The sequence below is a fragment of the Nilaparvata lugens genome, chromosome 14, assembly GCF_014356525.2.
Source record: "Nilaparvata lugens isolate BPH chromosome 14, ASM1435652v1, whole genome shotgun sequence".
Taxonomy (NCBI): Eukaryota; Metazoa; Arthropoda; class Insecta; order Hemiptera; family Delphacidae; genus Nilaparvata; species Nilaparvata lugens.
Genome location: NC_052517.1, coordinates 923,759 through 937,892, shown reverse-complemented (window position 1 = coordinate 937,892; position 14,134 = coordinate 923,759). Strand labels below are relative to the sequence as shown.

General features: G+C 37.4%; 1 protein-coding gene across 3 annotated transcripts in view; it reads left to right on the top strand.

Moving 5' to 3' along the window:
• LOC120348913 (partitioning defective 3 homolog) overlaps window positions 1–14,134 on the top strand; it is a 114,713-nt gene that overhangs the window by 95,626 nt on the left and 4,953 nt on the right. For all 3 annotated transcript variants that reach the window (XM_039440454.1, XM_039440453.1, XM_039440455.1), the window contains 6 exons: window positions 455–732; window positions 4,555–4,649; window positions 6,798–7,051; window positions 8,929–9,115; window positions 9,896–10,552; window positions 12,459–12,574. In XM_039440454.1, the coding sequence (XP_039296388.1) occupies window positions 455–732; window positions 4,555–4,649; window positions 6,798–7,051; window positions 8,929–9,115; window positions 9,896–10,552; window positions 12,459–12,574 (1,587 nt within the window). The remainder of the gene's footprint in view (window positions 1–454; window positions 733–4,554; window positions 4,650–6,797; window positions 7,052–8,928; window positions 9,116–9,895; window positions 10,553–12,458; window positions 12,575–14,134) is intronic.

Below are 14,134 nucleotides of genomic sequence, written 5' to 3'. Positions count from 1 at the left end.
ATATCTTTTGCCTCGCATATTCCACAATGGAACATGCTCTTGAACCAAACTTATCAACTTTTCATTGACCATAGTTACAATTTTATAAAACAGAACAAGTTCAAAAACCAAACACAGACAAGACTGTGAAACAATTTTGAGGTTAGGATGATGTTGTCTCAGCTCGACTAGTTAGTTCGGCCGGATAGAGCCGGAAAATCCCATTCAATTCGGATCGAAAACTTGATCGGCCGGAGACAGCCGTGCACGGCTGTATGAACCTGTTGCAATGGACGAGCATCTATAGCTTTGTTTGTTGGGGGATCGTTCGGACGAGTTCGGTTGTTTTCGGCCGATGCTATTTCGGACGAAATCGGTTCCAGTGGTCGGCCCACCTAAAGTCCATCCTCCTGACGAATGAGTGAAAATGTGATTATTCGAGGTTTTATTTTTGGCCTGTTTGTCTGTTTTTTAGTGGAGACACAAGTCTAGGTGCCATCCGACCCCTAGCAGCAATGAAACCTAGCCGCACCGACTCGACGAGCACGTCGTCGCAGGCGGACGCCACCTATGCCAGTCAACTGTCGCTGGACAGTGGCATGCAAGTGGGCGCAGGCGCAGGTGCCAGTGCGACTGGATTTAGCCGCGATGCGTTCGGCAGACAGAGCATGTCGGAGAAGCGGCATGCCACGCTCGACGCTAAGAATACCGACACTTATAGGCGGACTAAGCGGGCAAGGGAGTTGAGACAAGGTTAGTTAGTTAGTTAATCAGATGGTTAGTTAGCTTGTTAATCAGTTGGTTAGTTAGTTAATTGACCGAACGTAGTGAGGTCTATGTTTTAACTGGAATTTTCTTTTTCTGTCTGTATGTAACGCTACTACGGCCAAACGCGTTGATAGAATTCGATGAGATTTGGCAGGAATATTCCTTTTTCAACTGCGCGTCGATGTATAGATAGATAGATATATATTACGTCTGGTTGGCCTCAACGGCGTCAGACAAGTCAAAGTGCTAGCAAAAGCGAGACACCATTAATTTTTCATTAAATTTATATCTAGTATATAATTACTATTTGTCTTTGACTCTATTACAGTAATCAAAATAGTCCTTCAGACTATAAAAGCATTCCTCCTTTAGAAATAATTTCAAACTTCGTTTAAACTTTTTTATCGTTAATATTTCCCGCAACCGAATTGGTAGTACTTGGTAAATCTTCCTACCAATATAACTAGGTTTTTCTTCATACAAAGTCAATTTATGATATTCCGAGAAGGTACTCTTATGCCGTGTATTATATTCATGCGTCTTATTAATAGTCTGTAGTGAACACCTTCAAGAATCTCCATTTTAATAAAATAGTCCCTACAATGTGTTTGTGGATGCAACCTCAACATAGTGCGCAATGCTTTCTTTTAACAAATGAAAATTTGCTGAAGGTTACTCTCTCTAGCTCCCCATAGGGCCACTGAATATGTAATATGTGACTCCACCAAGCAATGATAGACCGACTTCAATAGAGGCTTATTATTTAATTTACTTAAATTCCTTAAGACAAAAATTCCACTCGCTATTTTACTTTCAATCTTATCCAATTGTTCCCCCCAACCCAGCCCTTCCTCCAGTTTCACCCCTAAGAAGTCCGTTGAGCTCTTGATTACCAATTCCGACTCTCCAATGAATAATTTAAGTGTTTCATTGTGTCTTAACCTCCTACTCTGATGGTTTTTTTGAAATTTTGCATTTTAAGGATAATACAAGAGGAAAAGTAGTCTCCTTTAAACGTCAATATTACCGTAGAAATCAGACTTTAGAATTATTCATCATATATCAGCTGTCTAGTGGACTATTATACTACCCGTTCAAAAACATCGAACATCTTGAAAATTTATCTTTCCATCAACGTTAGTAGACATATGACTATAATACTACCCGTTCAAAAACATCGAACATCTTGGAAATGTATCTTTCCATCAACGATGTAGACATTTGCAGCCAGAACTGATAACAGCGCTCACACTCACATTCCGGGACGACACGTCACGGTACGATATAGGACAGAAAGCTCTATGTTTATTTAGGATTTTTTCTAGACATTTTAAATTGATTTATTATTTATTAATTTCTGAGAGAACATAACAACATGTCATTGTAACTTACTGAGCGTGAGGTCTACTGTTCACAGAACTACTAGTTAGTTAGTTATTAGTTGGCTCAATCATAGTAGCCTATAGAGAAGAGATAGCATAATAAGATATCCCATTGTTTGTAGAATTCATTCAAAGTTTGCAAGTTTTGTATCAAATTATGGTGATGTGTATCAAGTTGATATGATACTGTATCGTATTTTGTTGATACTGTATCATGTGTGGTGATACTGAATCATTTTTAAAATTGCTGACGAGTCATAACCTCTTTTGGACAAATTTTCAATCAAATTCGCGAATGGAATAGTAAGGGCTAAAAGCCTGTTTTTTTTTCATTTTGAATCATTTTATAATGATGTGTTTATGTCTCTGCTGAATAATAGTTATTTGTGCATCTAGGGACTAAAGTGCAACTTTTTCTCCCTGAGGGAAACTGTTGTCGCCCGATGGCGTAGCCGAGGGCGACAATTTCCCTGAGGGAGAATAAGTACTTTAGTCCCGTGATGCACACAACATTTTTCCTCCACCTACACCAATACCTATAACAATGAATAATTTTACTACATCTTCACGCTTTCACACTATTTTTTTAAAAACAAAATTTAGCTCACCTCTGATAATAATTTGTTGATAGTTGATAGTTGATAGTTTATAGTTTCCTTATGAGTCACAAAATTCCATGTCGCGTATTAACTATTATATATTGATAGTTTATAGTTTATAGTATAGATGATGATTGTTGATAGTGTAAAAGCCTACTTCTGATAGTAATTGTTTATTGTTATTGTGCACCCATCACAATTTTGAAAGATTTTATAAATTTTATAAAAACGAAAATAACTTCTACAATACCGGTAGCGGATTTCGAAGATCTTAGTAGGTAACCAAGAAAAAACATAACCTGCAATCTTGTTTTCTGTGCAGACACGCTCAGTCGTCTCTGTTAAAGTGGGTTTTCGTTTATGCGTAAATGCCGTCGTCGACCATGACAGGGAGAGAATCTCAGATTGGGTAGATTTCAATCTGTCTACATAACTTAAAAGATTATGTTAAATTATGTTTTAATGGAGCGAGCAGGTTGAGCTTATACTTTTTTATACTTTTAAATGGCAATATTTTGATATTATTGAAAATGTTTATTTCTTTATTAATAAAGACAATAATGAAAAGTTATTTAATCAGCTTGTTTAGCACACTTGAAATTTGGACAATATGAATTGCCGTCGTCGACTGCGGAAAAGTTCGCATAAACGAAAACGTACCTTTAGATGAACGCTCTCGTAGAGATGCCGATGACGTATAGGTGTGTACTTTTTCATATCCACCAACGTTGAACATAACCTAACAATCGAAATAGAGCTACTTATTTCCTAGAGCTAAAATATTCCAAAGATCGAAATAGAGCTCTTTTATTTTCCTCTACCGACCACGACAGTGTTGCCACATTCTCATTCTTCATCGCGGCGTTGTCGGACTTCTTCCCATGTTAATCTTATGGGTTTATTTTTACTCCCTTGGGAGTAAAAGTGATCACTTTTCCCGCTGGGAATTATTTTAGTCCCATGGGAGGAAAAGTAGTACTTTAGTATTCGATTCCAGGGTGTAAATGAGACTTTTGATAGTAGGTGGAGGAAAATAAATATTGATACGGTATCATTTATGGTGATATCATACAGAAAAAATCTGGTGTAATACACTCACAACTTTCCTTGCTCATTGAACTATAAGCCTCATTATCAAACGAGAATAATTTAGGGGAATAACATAATGACGGCAACATATTTGCAACTACAATCAGACTACTGTATATGTGTATATACAATTGTTTTCAGAGTACTTTTTCCTTTATGTAAATTGTGAAATTCAATAATCACCATTATTCCTTCAAAAGAATAAATACAAAAGATAACAGCTACCTGATATAAAGATAGCCATCACAAAATAGGAAATAGACATTTAAGAAGATGAGAGTGTAGACGATTATAAGAAGGCTATTGATATTATAAGAATATGCTGAAGATTAGTAGAGATGACATTTTTTCACGCTATCAACTTATTTAAAAATTCTAAACTCAACTATCCTAAAACTCTATTCATAAAAATAGAAAACAGAGCAGACGATGCAAACACAAGCGGTGCCCCCTGTTTGCATATTTAGCGCTTCCGTGAGCTATAAATACAAAGTAAGGCTACAAAAGCGAATCAGCTGATGAAAAATCTTTAAAATACGTGAGCATTTGCTCCAGAGTTGAGGAGCATAAGGTAAGAGTATAAGGTAAAGCTTATTCATATGAAAATGAGCAAATGCTTTTGCTTCTACCTTTTGCTCATGAGCAAAACCTTATGCTCCATGCTCTTGCTCATGAGCATTTGCTCTGTTTTATTCATATGGGCCATTGTTTCATAATATTGTTTGGTTGTATTCCAGCTGAGGGTGAAGACATGGATAGAAGTCAGCTGGGACCCTCCCTTGGTATGAAGAAGTCATCCAGTCTTGAATCATTGCAAACCATGGTGCAAGAGGTAAATATTTCCTATCCTATCGTTATTTATCTATCAATGTTCATGATCTATACTATAATAAAGGAAAGAACTGGCTTATATATCAATCAATCAATATCAATCAATAATCCTTTATTGTCATAAAACACAAAGTGTTGTAACAAACGTCATTATACAATAAAATTAAAAACAGTCAAAATATTTTTAAAATAATAATAATATAGTCAAAGTAGTATTTTTGTAAAAAAAAAATTACAACTAAATTGGCAAATAGTAATTAACAACAGCAATTGATAAATAGCAGGTATTAAAACGGGATCCAACACAAGTCACAACAAAGCTGTTACAGTTAAACAGATGAACACTGGAGCTATTCAAAAAATTCTCCAACAGAATAAAGACATCTTTCTGTAAGTAAGCCTTTTATGTGTGACTTGAATAGTGAGGTACTCAACAGTCTTACTTCAGGGGCAAGCTCATTGAATAGCTCAATGGACATGTTTCTCCAATTCCTATGGGTACTCGCATATTGGTGATAATCAATTCTGAGATTTAACCTTCCTCTGGTATGATAATTATGTATGTCACCATTTCGACTATATTCATTAAGGTTTTTTTTTTCATGTACATCAGACAAGTAAAAATATATAAAGATGGGAGAGTCAAGACGCCTAGTTTACGAAAAAGCGGCCTATGTGTTGCTAGGGGTGGTGCCTGACAAATTATTCGAATGGCCTTCTTCTGAAGTCTGAAAAGTTTAATAGATGCCAAACAATTTCCCCAGAGCTGAATCCCATAGGCTAAATGGCTATGGATGAGAGCATAAAAGACACTCATTAAAACTTCATGATTAACTATGTGAGTTAATCTACGTAGGACAAACAACCCCTTACTTAGTTTTCCAGCTGTATAATCAATGTGCTTTTTCCAATTTAAATTCGAGTCAAGCATGATACCCAGGAATTTGAGGGAATCTGTGCCAGTAAACCTAGGGTTGAAGCTAAACTGTAGGTCACAGGTTTTCAGGAGGTTGAGACACATTGTTTGAAGCACACCAATCCATTATATTTGATGTTCTCAATTCAACAACTGTGTCAACATTTTGTTTTCCCGTCCCATTCACCAATAAGCCCTGGTCATCGGCATATATAGGGTTGGGTTTGATCACAGCAGTTCCTTATCACACCTAACAAATCATTTATGTAAATGATAAACAACAGTGGACCAAGTATTGACCCTGGGGGACACCATATCTAACCAGCTTACCACTTGAGAATTCGCCGTTTCTATAGACAAATTGCATTCTGCGACCCAAGTATGAACCAATTAGATCCACAGCTAACTTGTCAAGGCCATAAAAAGAAAGCTTTTCAGATAGAATATTATGCTTCACTGACTCAAAAGCTTTAGAAAAGTCAAATGCTCTGAGGTTCACAAGTCTCTTGTGCTCTAAGCTACTGATGACTCCCTCAATAAGATTCAAGACATTATCAGAAGGGGATAGGAAATTCACGAATGACGCATCATCACGTCTCAACTACTCAACTCATTAACTTCACATTTTGCATATAGATTCTTTCTTTGAACCGAGGATGTTTATAGGTATTTTTTCAATTCTTCAAGATTTCATTACGTCAAGTTTCAAATAGTCCCTTGAGGAGCACGGGTTTCCTGATAGTCAGGATTAACATTAGAAGTATTGAATTGTGTAATTAAAAATGTGAAAGTGACATATAAAGGTGCGTACAGACTGTCGCTCTGCTCCGCAACCGAACGTCACTCCAGCAGAGCGATTGATGATCGACCGGGGAGCAACAGTGGTTCGACCGGGGAACGCGAGAAGATCTAACATCTTCTGTAACGTTCATGATGGGTGTGTGGGCGGAGCGACTGTGGTTCGATGGTGGTACGAGGGCGGTACGAGGGAGGAGCGTGCTCGGTGCGGGTTGGAAGCGCGAATATGTGTACGCAGCTTTACCTAGCTAAATTTGGGCTGTAGTATAAATTTGAACCGTTTTTGGATTAAGCCTGTGTTACATTTCTGGAAATTGTTTTATCTTAAATTATATAATAAACAAATAAACTATTATGAAGTAATAATATCCCAGCAGGTATTTAAACTGCAATTTATATAAAATCTTCCATCAATAATTTTTTGTGATTTTTTAGATGCAGATGTACGAAGACATAGACCGTGTGTACCCGCCTGCTTTGGTGCCCCCTGTTGGGGGCGTAATTAGGGGCGGCCGGGGGTGTAACGAGAGCTTCAGAGCGGCGGTGGATCGCAGCTATGAGGCACCGGTAGGGGGCCCCGATCTGGGGGGTGTCGGAGGTCACCTAAATAGACGGCAGACCTCGCTCGATAGCAAACTCAAGGCTAAGAAACGGCAGAGTCTGCTCAGGGGGTTGGGATCCATGTTCAGGTAATTATTATTACTATATTATTAGAATAATATACAGGGTCTTTCTAAATGATGGACCCATTTTCAAAGATTGGTATTTATTGAAGTTAAAATGCAAAGTGGACAACCTTTATAACAATGAAAAGAGAAAGTTCTAACGTTTTTTTTTTTTCAATATCTTACAAGTGTTGAATATGGTCTCCGGCAGCGGCTGGCGTGCACTCAACACCCTCGCTTGTGGGACGAGTTTGGCTACCGCGTAGATGTTTGAGATCTAATATTTCGGTAGTTGATTATATTACTAACTACTTAAGGCCGGTTTCCGAGCTCGGGATTTAGGTAAGTTCTAAACTTTTAAACAGCTGGAGTCAGAAAATCGGCTTTCCGAAACGGGGCGTAGTCGTAGTCATTGTCATAGTCACGTTTAAATTGAATTTTGAAAAACTAGAAAATTGAACACAAAATGAAATAGGGAAAATAGTGTAAAGTTTCAGCTATTTCGAATTATTTAGGAATGTTTCATTTCATCAAGGAAAAACGTTGTGAATTAAGGAAATGAGAAAATATAGATTTATTTTGCTGCAACTATTCACTCGCGCCCCGTTTCTGGAAGCCAATTTTCTGACTCCAGCTGTTTAAAGTCTAGAACTTACCTAAATCCCAAGCTCGGAAACCGGCGCTTAGTGTGCGAACGATTTGACAACGGCACGAGTGGGAAAGGATAGAGCTATCTGCTTTGTGGAATGATAGACAAGGATAGCAACACCAATGTTAATCAAATGCTGACTTTATAACGTGGACCTCACTATAGCAATATTAGTGTTCGACATACAATATGATACAGTATCATCTCAACTTGATACACAACACCATAATTTGATACAAAACAGAATAGAGCTATCTGCTTTGTGGAATGATAGACAAGGATAGCAACACCAATGTTAATCAAGTGCTGACTTTATAACGTGGACCTCACTATAGAACAAGAACAACCAAAACATGATACAGTATCATCTCAACTTGATACACAACAACATAATTTGATACAGAACAGGATAGAGCTATCTGCTTTGTTGAATGATGAACAAGGATAGCAACATTAATCAGATGATGACTTTATAACGTGGACCTCACTATAGAACAAGAACAACCACAATATGATACAGTATAATCTCAACTTGATACACAACACCATAATTTGATACAGAACAGGATAGAGCTATCTGCTTTGTTGAATGATGAACAAGGATAGCAACATTAATCAGATGATGACTTTATAACGTGGACCTCACTATAGAACAAGAAAACCAAAACATGATACAGTATCATCTCAACTTGATACACAACACCACAATTTGATACAAAACAGGATAGAGCAATCTGCTTTGTGGAATGATAGACAAGGATAGCAACACCAATGTTAATCAGATGCTGCCATTATAACGTGGACCTCACTATAGAACAAGAACAACCAAAACATGATACAGTATCATCTCAACTTGATACACAACACCATAATTTGATACAGAACAGGATAGAGCTATCTGCTTTGTGGAATGATAGACAAGGATAGCAACACCAATGTTAATCAGGTGCTGACTTTATAACGTGGACCTCACTATAGAACAATCACAACAAACATGATACAGTATCAACACAATATGATACAGTATCATCTCAACTTGATACACAACACCATAATTCGATACAGAACAGGATAGAGCTATGTGCTTTGTGGAATGATAGACAAGGATAGCAACATTAATCAGATGCTGACTTTATAACGTGGACCTCACTATAGAGTCGTCGCTTAGGAATTGAACATGTAGATTATTTTTGTAATTACTCTAGTTTTAATTTCTAACCGACTTTTTAACCAATGTTTCGTTTCATTGCAGGTTTGGAAAACACCGTAAGGCGGGCGATGATGGTGAAGAAGAGAATGAAGAGGGGAGAGGAGGAACAGAAGGAGAAGGAGGAATAGGAGGAGGAGGAGTGGAAGAAGTAGAGTATGATGAGCATCAACAGCAGGTGATACAAGAACAGCTGAGAAGGTTGATGGTTGCTGCAGCTAGTACACAGCCGGTTAGTAGCAAATATTTTACAAATTTGGAAAAAAATAGATTTAATTTTATCATTCATGAGTTTATTGAAGGAGTGTAGTGAGTAAGACCATAGAGAAAAGATAGCTTAAGAAGATATCCCATGGTTTGTAGAATTCATTCAAAGTTTGGAAGTTTTGTATCAAATTTTGGAGTTGGTATCAAGTTGAGATGATACTGTATCATCAAATTTTTAAAAATCTTCAATTTGAATTTTCAGTTCATGAGTTTACTAAACGAGCTTAGTAAGTAAGACCATAGAGAAAAGATAGCATAAAAAGATATCTCATGGTTCTGTAAAATCCATTCAAAGTTTGGAAGTTTTGTATCAAATTTTGGAGTTGGTATCAAGTTGAGATGATACTGTATCATATTGTGGTGATAATGTATCGTATTGTGGAGTTGTGATGTAAGTAAGACGATAGAGAAAAGATAGCATAAAAAGATATCCCATGGTTCTGTAAAATCCATTCAAAGTTTGGAAGTTTTGTATCAAATTTTGGAGTTTTGTATCAAGTTGTGATGATACTGTATCATATTGTGGTGTTACTCTATCATTCATGGTGATACTTTATAACGCTATCTGACAACACAAACACACAAATTAATTAAATAACATGCAGGTGTCAACATGTTTTTGTTTTATAGTGAATAATTTATATTGAATAATCATTTCTCTGTTGTCATTCTACATTATTAAATTGTTTCAACACAGTTGGAAAACAAACTAAAATATGATTTCTCTTTCTTTTCAAAAAAACAGAGCCGTGAAGCAGGCGTCGATATAGGAGGCAGCGGACGCGGCGGAAACCCCTCCATGATGACTTCATCATCTTCACTTCAGCATCCCAGCAGTGACGTCACAAGGGGGAATGCCATGATGACGTCATCAGGAGGCCAACTACCCCAACCCAGTAGTGAATATGCCGGTTCTGCGACAGCTAGTAGTGAACACACGGGTTCTAGGACATTGGGTAGTGAGTTCATGGGTTCTAGAACATCGGGTAGTGAGTTGTCGGGCTCTAGGACATATGGTAACGAGTTGACGGGCTCTAGAACAAGTAGTAATGACATGGGAGGTTCTAGGACAACGGGTAGTGATATAGTTGGCTCTAGGACTTATGGTAACGAGTTGACGGGTTCTAGAACATATGGTAACGAGTTGACGGGTTCTAGAACAAGTGGTAATGAGATGTCGGGCTCTAGAACATTGGGTAACGAGTTGACGGGTTCTAGGACTACGGGTAGTGATATGGGAGGTTCTAGGACATCGGGCAATGACGTCACAGGTAGTAATGACGTCACTCGTACCGAACGAATTCAACAGCTGCGCGCGCATCATCAGCTACGTCATCAGGAGAGGCGTGGTCATTATCCTTTGGACGACACTGAGGAGAGATATGAGATGGCTTTAAGACAGGTTAGCAAATTTATTTACATTATTACAATATTTGCAGGCTTGTACGTTAATTGACCGAGCGAAGTGAGGTCTAAAGATGCGTACAGACACATTGAACCTTATGGAAATACAGCAATAGACTGGCTTCTCCACACATCTGTGTAATCACTTGGCAGCTGATTTATGATGAATAATTCTATAGTCTGATTTTTACTCTAATATTGGCGTATGAAGGAGGCTTCTTTTTCCTTTATATCATATCCTTGAAATGAAAAATTTCCAAAACCCTTCTATATACGTCGACGCGCAATTTAAAAAGGAACATACCTGTCAAATTTCATGAAAATCTATTACCGCGCTTCACCGTAAATGCGCAACATATAAACATTTAAACATTAAGAGAAATGCCAAACCGTCGACTTGAATCTTAAGGTGCGTACAGATATACGCGCCGCAAACATGAGCAATTCACTTTTAATCAGCTGATGCCAAGCTTATTATATCTGTATCTTACTGTTTCTGTAAAAATACAGATATAGTCAGCTGATAGAGGTGAATTGCTCATGTTCGCGGCGCGTATATCTGTACGCACCTTAAGATTCAAGTCGACGGTTTGGCATCTCTTCATGTTTAAATGTTTATATGTTGCGCATTTACGGCGAAACGCGGTAATAGATTTTGATGAATAATGTAAGTCTCACCATAATTCAACTCAAAATCTCAGTATTAACAGAGTATCCCATAGAGAAAATATACCATAAGAAGATATGCCATGGTAAAGGATCGTTATGTTGCAAATGTAAGTGTCAACTGAAGCCGATAGTCATAGTATTTTTTTTTTTTGGTGAAGCTATGTGACGCTGGTAGTATCTCATACTGTGCCCTTCTTACACTCTTACACTCCCAACAACACACTAATAATAGACAGTGTATAGGGTGTCTATGTTGCAAATGTGAGTGTTAACTGAAGCCGATAGTCCTAGTAGTTGTTTTTGGTGAAGCTATGTGACGCTGGTAGTATCTCATACTGTGCCCTTCTTACACTCCCAACAACACACTAATAATAGACAGTGTATAGGGTGTCTATGTTGCAAATGTGAGTGTTAACTGAAGCCGATAGTCCTAGTAGTTGTTTTTTGTGAAGCTATGTGACGCTGGTAGTCTCTCATACTGTGCCCTTCTTACACTCTTACACTCCCAACAACACACTAATAATAGACAGTGTATAGGGTGTCTATGTTGCAAATGTGAGTGTTAACTGAAGCCGATAGTCCTAGTAGTTGTTTTTTGTGAAGCTATGTGACGCTGGTAGTCTCTCATACTGTGCCCTTCTTACACTCTTACACTCCCACAACACACTAATAATAGACAGTGTATAGGGTGTCTATGTTGCAAATGTGAGTGTTAACTGAAGCCGATAGTCCTAGTATTTTTTTTTTTTGGTGAAGCTATGTGACGCTGGTAGTCTCTCATACTGTGCCCTTCTTACACTCTTACACTCCCAACAACACACTAATAATAGACAGTGTATAGGGTGTCTATGTTGCAAATGTGAGTGTTAACTGAAGCCGATAGTCCTAGTAGTTGGTTTTGGTGAAGCTATGTGACGCTGGTAGTCTCTCATACTGTGCCCTTCTTACACTCTCACACTCCCAACAACACACTAATAATAGACAGTAGTCGGCTTGATATTATGGACTATCTTCTTATGCGATAACCTTCAATGATACAGTATTAACACAATATGATTCAGTATCATCTCAACTTGATACACAACACCATAATTTGATACAAAACTCCCAAACTTTGAATGAATTCCACAAACCATGGAATATCATCTTATGCCATCTTTTCTTTATGCTTATGCTTTAAATTCTGTTAGTTTATCTATTATAATAATTTGATTGTTTATTTTTCTTTCTTTCAGCGTCTGGAACAGCAGCAGGACTCAGCCATTAATAGACCCGGCAGCCGGGTGGCGATTACAGACCCGGCAAGGTTCTCCCACTATGTTAACTATCAGCAGATACAACACCATCTTAAGTGAGTACTTTTCAAACGCACCTTGTATCTTTTGCATATATTATTCTGTGTCTGTCTTTCTATTTTACAAACGCACCTCGTATCTGTCACAATCTGTGTCTGTCTTTCTATATTATTTCACTGCACCTTCTAAACTTGTATTGTCTTGCTACTTTTCGAATGTGCCTTGTATTGTCTTGCTACTTTTCGAATGTGCCTTGTATTGTGGTTTTGAATGGGATCAGCTGTTCTATGAATACAGCTGTGCTTCTAGAAATAAGTTTGTTTTTTTCGGTTCTTTTTCAAAATTATTTCTCTAATATATTAATCTTCTCTATTCAAGTGATAATAATGTGAAATATCTGTTCTATTTTTTGTTTTGAAGTATCTAAATTTGAAAATTCACTTTTTTTAACATATTAGTGGTCTGAGAATTTTGCGAAGTGAAGAGCTACAAGACTTAACCTATTTCGGACTATGTGTAACCTTATCTAAATTGGGGAGAGGAATAGCACAAGGTTACCTTATTTTTCCTCTCCCTATCATTTATATGATGTATACTTATTATATCAATCAATAAAGAATAAAGAATGCAACTTGGGCCCAAATTCACCAAAAACAAAAACTGGTTTTGAGTGGCAGTTGGTTCCAAGTCAGATGATTTTGACTTGGTTTTGTAATATGATTTTTTGTTAATTGAATCAGCTGACGCTCAAACCAAGTTTTCTTTTTGGTGAATTCGGCCCTTAAACACTGTGAAAATCTAGGTGTCGGTTGCAGAAAAGCCTGTTAAATTTTAATCGTGATTAATTCCACGAGAACTCAAGCCTTTTGAAAAAGCCTTCTCTGATTGGTGCTCGTGAAATTAATCACGGTTAAGCGGCTTTTGTGCAACCGGACCTAGCTCTGTTTTACTATATTTTTGTAATATATCTATAGTAGCATGTTGCACCTGGGATGAACAAATTATTCATAAAAATGTTATCTAGATGGTAAAATTTCAATTGAGGTAAAGGTCATGATTTTTTGGAATAAATAATATTGAAGACTATCCTTTCAATACATATTCATAACTGGATAGTAGAAGACAACGGTTATGAATATAATAATTATTGACCGAGCGAAGTGAGGTCTAAGATTCAAGTCGACGGTTTGGCATTTCTCTTAATGTTTATATGTTTTTATGTTGCGCATTTACGGCGAAACGCGGTAATAGATTTTCATGAAATTTGACAGGTATGTTCCTTTTTTAATTGCGCGTCGACGTATATAGAAGGGTTTTGGAAATTTTTCATTTCAAGGATAATATAAAAGGAAAAAGGAGCCTCCTTCATACGCCAATATTAGAGTAAAAATCAGACTACAGAATTATTCATCATAAATCAGCTGACAAGTGATTACACAGATGTGTGGAAAAGCCAGTCTATTGCTGTATTTCCATAAGGTCCATAGCTTCAATCATGTACTTGTGGATGAGAATACTGCGTGAGGTCTACTGTTCACAGAACTACTAGTTATCTATTGCCTCAAAAGTTGAACCCTGGAATGATTTACTCCTTCCAAGACGCTGCTATATTGAGG